Source organism: Scyliorhinus canicula, chromosome 3, assembly GCF_902713615.1.
Source record: "Scyliorhinus canicula chromosome 3, sScyCan1.1, whole genome shotgun sequence".
Lineage (NCBI taxonomy): Eukaryota > Metazoa > Chordata > Chondrichthyes > Carcharhiniformes > Scyliorhinidae > Scyliorhinus > Scyliorhinus canicula.
In genome coordinates, this window is record NC_052148.1 from 270,209,523 (window position 1) to 270,222,523 (window position 13,001).

The 13,001-nt window shown below is 47.9% G+C and overlaps 1 protein-coding gene across 1 annotated transcript in view; it reads right to left on the reverse strand.

Annotated features, from left to right (window-relative positions):
• tspan5a (tetraspanin 5a) overlaps positions 1-13,001 on the reverse strand; it is a 108,716-nt gene that overhangs the window by 35,154 nt on the left and 60,561 nt on the right. The window contains exon 2 of the mRNA XM_038792788.1: positions 3,225-3,275. Coding sequence (XP_038648716.1) covers positions 3,225-3,275 — 51 coding nt within the window. The remainder of the gene's footprint in view (positions 1-3,224; positions 3,276-13,001) is intronic.

The following is a 13,001-nucleotide window of genomic DNA, read 5'->3' on the forward strand; positions in this document are numbered from 1 at the left end:
TGCTTTCAACTGTCCAACACATTATAATAGTGTTTGAAACGACACATGACACGGAAGAGTCAGAAGAGGAAAAAGATAGTGACCAAAAAGAAGGCATTGCCCTATTAACAAGCAGTTTTATGCTGGTAATGAGGGTGTTGGTTGCAGAATCCTTCAATTGTGCTGTATTGGACAGTGGCTGCACATCTACTGTGTGTGGAATTGACTGATTAAAATGTTACCTGGACTCCTTGAATGCTGAAAATCGTAACACGGTTAAGGAATTTGAAAGTTCCACAAGTTTCAGGTTTGGGGATGATAATACTCTGAAGTCACTGAAAAGAGTGGTGATCCCTTGCAATATTGCCGGAGTGAATCATTTCATTAGCACTGATGTTGTATCAAGTGAGATACCTTTGCTTCTGAGCAGACCGTCGATGAAGAAAGCACACATGAAACTGGATATGGAACAGGATAAGGCACCAGTTTTTGGAAAGACTGTGGACTGTGGACTTACAATTTACACAGTCGGGACACTATTGTATTCCATTACTGACAAATAATATTTCAAGTAGAGTTGTTAAGGATGTGTTAATGGCAGTTGAAAATGGGACTTTAGCTGATAAAAAGCTTGTTGTATTAAAACTGCAGAGGCAATTTGCGCATCCGTCTCCTCAGAGGCTGAAAATTTTATTAAAGGATGCAGGGGTAAGGGATGAAGACTATACTAAATGGATAGAACAGGTTAGTGATCGCTGTGAAGTTTGTAGGAAGCACAGAAGGGCACAGAAGGACACCAGCACGACCGATAGTCGCCCTACCTTTGGCCAGGGATTTTAATGACATTGTGGCCATGGACCTGAAGATCTGGGATGAAGCTACCAATATATTTATTTTCCATTTTTGTAGATTTAGCAACAGATTTAGTCAATCAACGATTGTATGAAGTAAAGAAAAGAAAGTAATTCTGGATCAAATCGTGGAAAAATGGATTGGGACAGGAATGGGCCCACCAGCAAAATTCATTACGGACAATGGGGGAGAATTTGCTAATGAGTTTAGGGATATGTGTGAAAACGTGAATATCACAGTTATGAATACGGCTGCGGAAAGCCCATTTAGTAATGGTGTCTGTGAAAGAAACCATGCTGTAATCGATGACATGCTCCGGAAAATTTTGGCAGATAGACTGAATTGCAGGCTAAATTCAGCTTTCGCATGGGCGGTACATAACGTGACCCATGATTCCGGGATCTCACTGTTTGCCAAGCGATCTCTCAAAGCACTGTGTCCCACTCAGGAATCATGGGGCAAGCTCAACCAATGTCTTAATAATAGGGTTGGGCAGCACAGTGGGTTAGCCCTGTTGCCTCATGGCGCCGAGGTCCCAGGTTCGAATCCCGACTCTGGGTCACATAAGAACATAAACATAGAATTTACAGTGCAGAAGGAGGCCATTCGGCCCATCGAGTCTGCTCTGGCTCTTGGAAAGAGCACCCTACCCAAGGTCAACACCTCCACCCATCCCCATAACCCAGCACCCCACCCAACACTAAGGGCAATTTTGAACACTAAGGCAATTTATCATGGCCAATCCACCTAACCTGCACATCTTTGGACTGTGGGAGGAAACCGGAGTACGCGGAGGAAACCCACGCACACATGGGGGGGATGTGCAGACTCCGCACAGATAGTGACCCAAGCCAGAATCGAACCTGGGACCCTGGAGCTGTGAAGCGATTGTGCTATCCACAATGCTACCGTGTGTTTGCGTGGGTTTCGCCCCCACAACCCAAAGATGTGCAGGCTAGGTGGTGGATTGGCCATGCTAAATTGCCCCTTAATTGGAAAAAATGAATTGGGTACTCTAAATTAAAAAAAAAATAATAGGGTTGCCAGGCCTGACTTGATACACATAGATACATAGAAGATAGGAGAGGAGGAGGCCTTTTGGCCCTTCGAGCCTGCTCCCTCATTCATCACGATCATGGTTGATCATCCAACTCAATAGCCTAATCCTGCTTCCTCCCAATAGCCTTTGATCCCATTCTCCCCAGTGCTATATATATTGGAAGCGAAAGGGCTGGAGTATAAAAGCAGAGCAGTATTGTTGCAATTGTCAGGTATTGGTGAGACCACATCTGCAGTATTGTGTCCAGTTTTGGTCTCCTTATTTGAGGAAGGATGGGGTGGCATTGGAGGCAGTTCAGAGGAGGTTCACCGGATTGATTCCGGGGATGAAAGGGTTGACGCATGAGGAGAGATTAAACAGTTTGGGCTTATACTCGCTGGGGTTTAGAAGGGTGAGCGGGGATCTAATCAAGGTGTGTAAATTACTAAGTAAGATTGATAAAGTAAAAGTGGATCAAGTGTTCCCCCTTGTGGGGCAATCTAGAATGAAAGGTCACGGATATAGGTTGAGAGGCGGTAGATTTAGAACTGAGAGGAGGAGGAACTACTTCTCGCAGAGGGTGGTGAACTTGTGGAACTCGCTGCCCCATAGTGCGGTGGAATTGGAGTCATTAAATGGTTTCAAGAAGGAGATGGGGCAGCACGGTAGCACAGTGGATAGCATTGTTGATTCACAGCGCCAGGGTCCCAGGTTCGATTTTCCCACTGGTTCACTGTCCGTGCGGAGTCTGCACGTTCTCCCCATGTCTGCGTGGGATTCCTCCGGGTGCTCCAGTTTCCTCCCACAGTCCAAAGACGTGCAGGTTAGGTGGATTGGCCATACTAAATTGCCCTTAGTATTCAAAGCGTTTAGGAGGGGCTATTGGGTTATGGGGATAGGGTGGAAGCGAGGGCTTAAGTGGGTTGGTGCAGACTTGATGGGCCGAATGGTCTCCTTCTGCACTGTATGTTTTATGGGTGTATATTTCTGATTACAAAATGGGTTAAAGGGATTTGGGGAACAGGTGGGGAGGTGGATTTGAGATCAGCCATGATCTGATTGGACGATGGAGCAGGCTCGAAGGTCTGAATTGCCGACGTCTGCTCCTAATTCCTATGTTCCGTTGTTGCCACTACATGACCTACCGCCCCTCCCCCCAGACTATAGCCATTGGTCACCCAACATGTGCATCGTGGAACATGGCCGTCCCAACATTTTTCAATGGATCTCAATTTTTACGTTTGACAATCTGGTCACCTGAACCAAACAGGAAGATTCCCCATTGTTAAAATAAAAGCAGAGTAAGCCTGTGGCTAATTTATATAATGCAGTCAGTGTATCTTGGCTGCCTTACCTTTTCGCTCCAGGCCCACAGACCAATTCCTAGAAAGGCCACTCCCAAAAACTGCAAAACAGAAAATGGGGAGATTAGTACGGTCATTGGATAATCAACCTTTACTAATAACCTGTAGGCTTGTAGAGACACTGAAATATATCTCATTGAATTGAATGGGCGGCATGGTGGTTAGCGCTGCTGCCTCAGTGCCAGAGACCCGGGTTCAATATCGGCCTTGGGTGACCGTCTGGGTGGAGTTTGCACGTTCTCCCAGTGTCTGCGTGGGTTTCCCCCGGGTGCTCCGGTTTCCTCCCACAGCCCAAAGGAGTGCAGGTTAGGTAGATTGGCCATGCCAAATTTCCCCTTGGCATCTAAAGGTTAGGTGGGGTTACTGGGATAAGGCAGGGGAGTGAGCCTAGGTTGGCCCATCTTTCAGAGGAGCGGCGCAGACTTGGGCCGAATGGCCTCCTTCTGCGCTTTAGGGATTCTATTCTATGATTGTTTGAGACAAAGGATTTTATTAGGACAGAGAGAGAAATTCTCCTCAGCCGGCAGGGGGCAAGATGAGTACAGAAGGGTCACAATCTTAAAAGGGCTGAATTGAAAATTTGAAAACGGAGATAGATTTTCGTAGACAAGGGAATGAAGGGTTACAGAACTACGATGGAGACACCATATTGAATTACAGATTATTCACGTTCAAATTGAACGGCGGGACAGACCTCAAGGAGTTCAATGGTCAAGTGTTTCTGTGAAGCCAGGAGCATTAGAAATAGAACATAGAACAGTACAGCACAGAACAGGCCCTTCGGCCCTCAATGTTGTGCCGAGCAATGAGCACCCTACTCAAACCCACGTATCCACCCCATACCCGTATACCCCATACCCGTAACCCAACAACTCCCCCCCCCCCCAACCTTACTTTTTACACTACGGGCAATTTAGCATGGCCAATCCACCTAACCTGCACATCTTTGGACTGTGGGAGGAAACCTGAGCACCCGGAGGAAACCCACGCACACAGGGGGAGGACGTGCAGACTCCGCAGAGACAGTGACCCAGCCGGGAATCGAACCTGGGACCCTGGAGCTGTGAAGCATTTATGCTAACCACCATGCTACCGTGCTGCCCACGGTGAAATCATAGATATCAAGTGCAATGTTTATGGTGAGGTTATTACAGAAGTCTGGGGTAAAAAGTCTCTGCTTAACCTGTCGTTGCCAGCAATAACAATAATCATACTCCCAGCAACATTTCCTTTGGCTGCTCTCTCTTGCTTTGTCATCGATTGAGAACATGCAAAACAAGTTATGCCAAACCTTTCCAAATCACTGGTTAGCCCTCAACTAAGTATTGTGTCCACCTTATGACACTGCACTTCTGTACGGACATCAAGGCCTTGGAGATAACAAAAGGAGACTTACTAGAATCATACCAGGGATGCGGGACTTCAGTTATGTGGAGACACAGAAACTGGGATTGTTCTCCTTAACAGCAGAAAAACCTATGGGGATATTTTATAATAATAATCTTTATTGTCACAAGTAGGCTTACATTAACACTGCAATGAAGTTACTGTGAAAAGCCCCAAGTCACCACATTCCGGTGCCTGTTCGGGTACACAGAGGGAGAATTCAGAATGTCCAATTCACCTAACAGCAAGTCTTTCGGGACTTGTGGGAGGAAACCGGAGCACCCGGAGGAAACCCACGCAGACACGGGGAATACGTGCAGATTCCGCACAGACAGTCACCCAAGCCGGGAATTGAACCTGGTGCCGTGAATCAACAGTGCCAACCACTTGCTATCATGCTGCCTGTTTATTTGAGGTGTTCAGGTACGGTATTTAATTGAGGTGTTCAAAATTGTTGTAAATTGGAACTATTTGCACTGGCGCATGGGTCAGTAACCAGAGGGCATGGATTTAATGCAATTGGCCAAAGAACCGGGGATGGACATGAGAAAATTTGTATTTTAAACGCAAGTTATGACACACTGCCTGACAAGAGAATAGAAGCAGATTTAATAATATCTTTCAAAAGGGAATTGGATCAATAATTCAAATGGAAAAGGCGATAAAGGCTTAGTTAGTTAGTGAGTCTGTGCAATTCTCCTCCCCAGAGGCTGCTGGGTCATTGAATATTTTGGTCCGATTTGGGTAGATTATTGACTGACCAAGAATACCAAAGGATACAAGGCGTAGTCAGGATGTAGAGGCATCCGATCACCCTTAATCTTATCAAATGGCAGAGAGTGGGGATAATGGGTAGTTACACTAATTGGCAGTTGGTGTACCACAGGGATCTGTGTTGGAGCCTCAATTATTCACACTATTCATTAGTGACTTGGATGATGACAGAGAAAGACATACATCCAAATTTGCAGATGATACAAAGTTAGGTGGCATTGGAGACAGCCTAGATAATAGCATGGAGATATTGACAGACTAGCCGAATGGGAAAAATTATATGGCAGATGGAATTCATAATAATCTTTATTATTGTCACAAGTAGGCTTACATTAACACTGCAATGAAGAGACTGAAAATCTCCTAGCCGCCACATTCCGGCGCCTGTTCGGGTACACAGAGGGAGAATTCAGAATGTCCAAATTACTTAACAGCACGTCTTTCGGGACTTGTGGGAGGAAACTGGAGCACCCGGAGGGAACCCACGCAAGCACATGCAGACTCCACACAGACAGTGACCCAAGCCGGGAATCGAACCTGGGACCCTGGCGCTGTGAAGCAACAGTGCTACCGTGCCATTTAATGTAAGCAAGTGTGGGGTTATCCATTTTGGACCAAAAAAGGATAGAGCAGAATATTTTCTAAATGGAAAGAGACTTGGGGGGGGGGTTCAGGTGCATTGGTCCTTAAAATGCCAGGAACAAGTGCAGAAAATAATCAAAAAGGCCAATGGAATGTTAGTCTTTATATCGAGAGGATTGGAGTATGATGACACGGGGGTTGTGCTGCAGCTATACAAAACCTTGATTAGACCCCACTTGGAATCACTGAGAGCAGTTCTGGGCACCACACCTTAGGAAGGATATTCTGGCCTCGGAGGGAGCCCAATGTAGGTTTACAGAAATGGTACCTGGATTACAGAGATTGAGTTACGAGGAGAGATTACTCAAATTAGACCTGTTTCTGCTGGTAGATGCTTACGGGTGATCTGATCGACGTATTCAGGATATTAACATGGAAAGGCAGGGAAAAGAAACTATTTCCACTGGGTGGAGATTCTAAAACTAGGGGGCATAGTCTAAAATTCAGGGCCAGGCCGTTCAGGAGAGATGTTAGGAAGAACTTTTTCACTCAAAGGGTGGTAGAGGTTTGGAATTCTCTCCCACACACAGCAGGTGAAGCTACATCAGTTGTTAATTTTAAATCTGAGAGGCCAGCACAGTGGCGCAGTGGGTTAGCACTGCTGCCTCACGGCGCCGAGGTCCCAGGTTCGATCGCGGCTCTGGGTCACTGTCCGTGTGGAGTTTGCACATTCTCCCCGTGTTTGCATGGGTTTCGCCCCCACAACCCAAAGATGTGCAGAGTCGGTGGATTGGCCACGCTAAATTGCCCCTTAATTAGAAAAAATTAATTGGGTAATCTAAATTTTAAAAAAAATTTAAATCTGAGATAGATTTTCAATGGGCCAAAGGCCGGTATATAGGCCGGGATTCTCCGGTATCCAGCGGGGCGGGCCGTACCAGCCCCAAGGAGTGACGTGAATCACTCCGGCGTCGGGCTGCCCTGAATGTGCGGAATCCTCCGCACCTTCCAGGGCTAGGCTGGCGCTGGAGTGATTGGCACTGCGCCGAAGGGCCTCCACCGGCCGGCACGAGTTGGCGCATGCGCAGGAGCGCCAACGTGTTCCCAGGACCGCTGCCGTGATACCAGCTGATGTGCAGGGGGTTACTTCTCCGCGCCAGCCATGGCCGAGCTTTACACAGGCCGGCGCGGAGGGAAAGAGTGCCCCCATGGCACAGGCCCGCCCGCAGATTGGTGGGACCCCCCAGGGCCACCCCTCCGAGGGCTCCGCAGGCCGTCCTCAGAGCCAGGTCCCGCCGGTATAGACCTTGTGTAATTCACGCTGGCGGGATTGGCGGAAAACGGGCGGCCGCTCGGCCCATCAGGGATCGGAGAATTGCCGGGGGTGCCACTGCCGACGGCCCCCGACTGGCGCGGCGCAATCCCCGCCCCCGCCAAAAAAAACGGTGGCGGAGAATTCGGCAGCTGGCGTCGGAGAAGCGGGGTGGGATTCACGCATCCCCCCGGCGATTCTCCGACCCGGTGGGGGGTCGGAGAATCCCGCCCGTAGGGTTAGGTCACAGGTCGGCCATGATCCAATTGAATGGCGGGACAGACTAGAGGGGCTGAATGGCCTACTCCTGTTCCAATGTTTCTAGCAGGCCTTAAAGTTTTAATGGCCTACCCCTTCTCCTAAATCCTATGTCTCCTCCAAGCCAACACAGACGTGATGGGCCAAGTTGTCACCTTCTGTTCAATATGGCTCTATAAAGACTAAATTTAATCAGATTTAGAAATTCCTTTTTTGCTGCAGACGACATCTACCAGTATTTTTTTAGGGCTAAAAAAAAAATCACAGCTGCAGCTTTTCAAAGCTGATCCACAGCACGTAATTTACAATTTTGTATTTTTCGAGAAAACCCAACACCTCTTCTGACTGAAGTAACAATGCACAATCTAACGGCTCACACAGAGTGAGTGAATAAGGTTCCAAATCTGTGGTTATAAAACATACAGGTGCAGCAATGCATTGTTTGGCCTTCACATCACACATCCCATTGCACATATTCATTACAGCCCTGAACTTGCGGCTTGCCAAAGAATCACCCTTTTGACATGTTGAACGTTCTGGGTAGTAAATTATTTAATTTACAAGCCAGCAGATAAATTATTCCAGCTGCAGAATGGAGAACCCCCCCCCCCACCCCCACCTGCAAACCCCTACCTCTATTGTGAAAACTTTGCAGCCAACACATTGCACATACATCACTGAACTCAAGCGTGTGGAGGCACTGCCTTTGCAATTTACTCACCCTTCGATGTGCAGAGAGTAAGGGGCGGCACGGCGGCGTAGTGGTTAGCACTGCTGCCTCACGGCTCCGAGGACCCGGGTTCGATCCCGGCCCCGGGTCACTGTCCGTGTGGAGTTTGCACATTCTCCCAGTGTCTGCCTGGGTCTCACCCCCACAACCCAAAGATGCACAGGGGGAGTGAATTGGCCAGGCTAAATTGCCCCTTCGGCACAACATCGAGGGCTGAAGGGCCTGTTCTGTGCTGTACTGTTCTATGTTCTATGTTCTAATTGGAAAAGAATTGGGTACTTGAAATTTACGAGAGCAGAGAAAGTGCAACTAAGCAACAAAAGTAAAAAAAAAAACTGTTGTCTGCCCGACATTAAAGTACCCAATTCATTTTTCCAATTAAGGGGCAATTTAGTGTGGCCAATCCGCCTACTTGTGGGATGTGGGGCGAAACCCACGCAAACACAGGGAGAATGTGCAAACTCCACACGGATAGTGACCCAGAGCCGGGATTGAACCTGGGACCTCGGCGCCGTGAGGCAGCAGTGCTAACCCACTGCGCCACCGTGCTGCCCTGGGTTTAAGTAAAACCTGAGGTTAGCCGATCCTCTGCGGCCAGTATCCTCACTCCCATCAAAGTCCCATTTGGCGGTCACCCACGGTGCTCGCTACACTGGCTCCAAGGTTAGGCGATGCCTCAATTACAACATTCTCATTCCTCCATGCCCCCCCCCCCCCCCCCCCCCCCCCCCCGGCCTCTGTAATCTTCTCCAGGCCTAAAGCAAACACTCCCCATGATCTCTCACTCCTGTAAAATGTTTCAATGTTGAAGGTACTACACAAACACCAGTTGCAGTTACAGTATTGAAATGGCAACCAAGCTGGTATTGGTTTGCATTGGCCGTGCGGCCCCAATGGTTACCACCTGTTACTTGCTCACCAGATTTATGATGCTGACAACCATCAAAACTGGGGGCAGACTGAGGTTCTTACGGTGTCGGGACTGGAGAATGCTGTGCATATGATTGGCATTTATTTGTGGTGGACAAAATCAAGAAGGGGACGGAAAGTGCATTTAACGAGAAAACTCTTTACTGGGACTTGTGGTTGATGCCATGTCACAGGTTGGACTGCTCTCGCCATGGTCCTGAGTTTTAGGCCCTTATCACGTGTTTTTTCTGGGGGAAATTGCATGAACAATTGTCCCCATTGAGAGGGGTTGGTGGAGGATGACCAAGAACCTGTGGAGAAATCAGGGGAGGAAGGATTCGAGCACTAGTCCAACCGAGGTTCGAGCCGCATAACGAAGGGTGCGTGGGCAGGGAAGATGGCAGAGCCGAGCGGGCCACCTATACACCGGTGGATACATTGACGGAGGTGATGGCAATGGAGGTCGAACAGCAGTTCAATAAATACTTTGCGAGGCCAGGGAGATGCTGGAGTCCCTCAATCATTTGGTAGATGACTTGCTGGTCACGATAAGGGAGACACTCAGAAGAACGTCGGAGACAGTGCAGGAGCAGGGCAATGTATCAAAAAGGGGTGGAGAAGGCACTGTCGAGGCACATGACCAGCTCGCCTCTCTGAAGCTGAAATGGCCACAATGGAAGATTGGAATAGGGGTCTGGAAGCAAAGGTGGAGGACCTTGAGAACTGGGAGGTAGGCGTGCGATGGTGAATAATGTAAGCTCGTGCCACTTCAGCGGTTTGGAGCTGGACTGGTCCTGTAGAGGGACCGGCAGTCAGAGGGGTTGGAGGCTACCCAACCTCTAATATTGGGCGGCGAATGCTGAGGTGGTCGTTGGGAGAGAGCGAGAGCGAGAGAGAGCGAGAGCGAGAGAGAGCGAGAGAGAGCGAGAGAGAGCGAGAGAGAGCGAGAGAGAGCGAGCGAGAGAGAGCGAGCGAGAGGGGGAGTTAATTCATTTTCACATTCTCCCCGTCTTTGCCTGGGTCTCACCCCCACAACCCAAAAGATGTACAGGTTGGGTTGATTGGCCACACCTTTTCATTAAAACAGTAAAAAATATATACAAGGCCAAACGGTACAAACGCTAATTTTGTGTTGGAGAAACAGGGTACCCTCCTCTCAGTACCAATGTACGGGAGGGGGGGGGGGTGGATACTCTGATTATTAAAACAGTTCACAACACATATCTACAAAAAACAAATGGTACAAGCACTAAACTTTGCGCTGGAGAAACCAGATACCCTCGCCTCTGTACCAACTGAAGGGAAAGGAAGGGGGTGGTGGGGAGGGGCGGGGGCAATAAAACACTGCCTGAACTACCTACCCCTAAATTGGCCCTTAATTGGGAAAAATAATTGGGTACTCTTAAATGTTACACACAAAAAATGGATTAAATCAAAAGGACAGGCCGATTAGACTAGGTTTATAGCACCTCAACTACAGAAGATTAAGTGTCGATCTAATCCAGGTCTTTAAGATAATTTGATAGGGTAGATAGAGAGTAATGGTTTCCTCTGGGGGTGGCGTGGTAGTGGGGGGGGGACTCCCGAAGGTGACAATTAGATCCAGGTTGTATAATTCTACGGCTCGTGGCAAATTTCTTCATATTGCAGTGTTGCAGTGTTGACGGAGCACATGATGGAAGCAGCACACACGCCAATCTAATCTGATTAATACAGTCCGCCCCGACTAATCTTGTCCAACATCAGCTTGCTTTATACAGCATCTCTAATATAGTGAAACATAGCGAGGTGATTCATTGGTATTCTTAAACAAAATCTGACGCCGTGTCGCATTAGGAAGCACAAGGACAAGTGGCCAAAACCTTGGTCAAAGAGATGGCGATTGAAGAGCATTTTAATATATATATATGTGATTAAATGAGACATTAAACTGAAGCCCCATCATCTTACTGGAGTGGGTGTAAAAGATCCCAAGACACTATTTTGGAGAAGCAAGGGACAGCTTTCTCCATATCCAACATTCCCATCCCTCAAAACCATCACTTGGTCATTATCACGGAAGCACAGCGGTTAGCACTGATGCTTCACAGCGCCAGGATCCCAGGTTCAATTCCCAGCTTGGGTCACTGTCTGTGCGGAGTCTGCACGTTCTCCCTGTGTCTGCATGGGTTTCCTCCGGGTACTCCGGTTTCCTCCCACAAGTCCCGAAAGATGTGCTGTTAGGTAATTTGGACATTCTGAATGTTTTGTTACCTGTGTGGTAGGTAACATGTGCTACTCAATCCTTGGTTAATAATGAGGTCTTCTGAATCCCGATGAAGAAGATTCAAACTCTTCCAGTAGTAACAAAAGGTTTATTGAGTAACTACAGCAAGATTACATGAGTTCTTTACGTTAACTTAGCTATGGTAACTATACGTAACTCACTGGCCATCTAAACTAGTCTACTGTTGCTTTGATCGCCGTGCACCCAAGAGAGAGTGAGACCCCAATGTGGCTGCCTTTTCTACCCCTGTTGGTCCGGCCCTCTAGTGATCAGGTGGTGCTACTGATTACAGATTAACCCCTTGTGTACATGCACAAATAGAGATCACTACGCTGAATTCTCCCTCCGTGTACCCAAACAGGCGCCAGAATGTGGCGACTAGGGGATTTTCACGGTAACTTCATTAGTGTTAATGTAAGCCTACTTGTGACAACAAAGATTATTCTTATTATTCAAAAAGGTACTTCATTGACTGTCATGCATTTTGAGTCACCAGATGGTCATGAAAAGGCAGATATAAATCCAAACTTTATTTTAAGAAACTAACAAATCAAACTAAAGAAAATCCAATATAATGACCATCAATCCGACTGCTGCACCACTTATCTGACACGAGGAGCCTTTGCCTATACCCTCTTACTCTTTGTTTTAACTCAATTTATCTGAAAGAATTTGCCTTCTGAGATCGGAGCTGTGTTGACTTTGCACAGTTCAGCGGAATTAGAATTAGAATTAGAACAGTACAGCACAGAACAGGCCCTTCGGCCCTCAATGTTGTGCCGAGCAATGATCACCTACCCAAGCCCACGTATCCACCCTATACCAGTAACCCAACAACCCCCATTAACATTATTTTTTAGGACACTAAGGGCAATTTAGCATGGCCAATCCACCTAACCCGCACATCTTTGGACTGTGGGAGGAAACCGGAGCACCCGGAGGAAACCCACGCACACACTGGGAGGACGTGCAGACTCCACACAGACAGTGACCCAAGCCGGGAATCGAACCTGGGACCCTGGAGCTGTGAAGCATTGATGCTAACCACCATGCTGCCCTTAGTTAGGTCATGGGTTTATTTACATTATCTACAATAAATAAAAAGGTCTTGATTTACCACAGTGAAGTCAGCTTTTATCTTGAATCATTTGGAGTGGCACAGTGGCTAGCACTGCTGCCTCGCAGCTCCAGGGACCCGGTTCAAATCCGGCCTCGGGTGATCGTGCAAAGTTTGCACGTTCTCCCAGTGTCTGCGTGGGTTTCCTCCGGGTGCTCCGCTTTCCTCCCAAAGATGTGCAGGTTAGGTGAATTGGCCATGCCAAATTGCCCCCAAGTGTTCAAAGTTTTGGTGGGGTTACTGGGATAGGGTGGAGGCATGGAGTTAAGTGCGGTGCTCACTTTCCAAGGGCAGGTGCAGACTCACTGGGCCGAATGACCTCATTCTGCACTGCAGAGAATCTATGATTCTATGTGAACAGGAGGTGGACTGCAACACTCACAATGATTGTGAAAAGAGTTTTAGAAATTATCGTGTTCATTAGGCAGAAAGG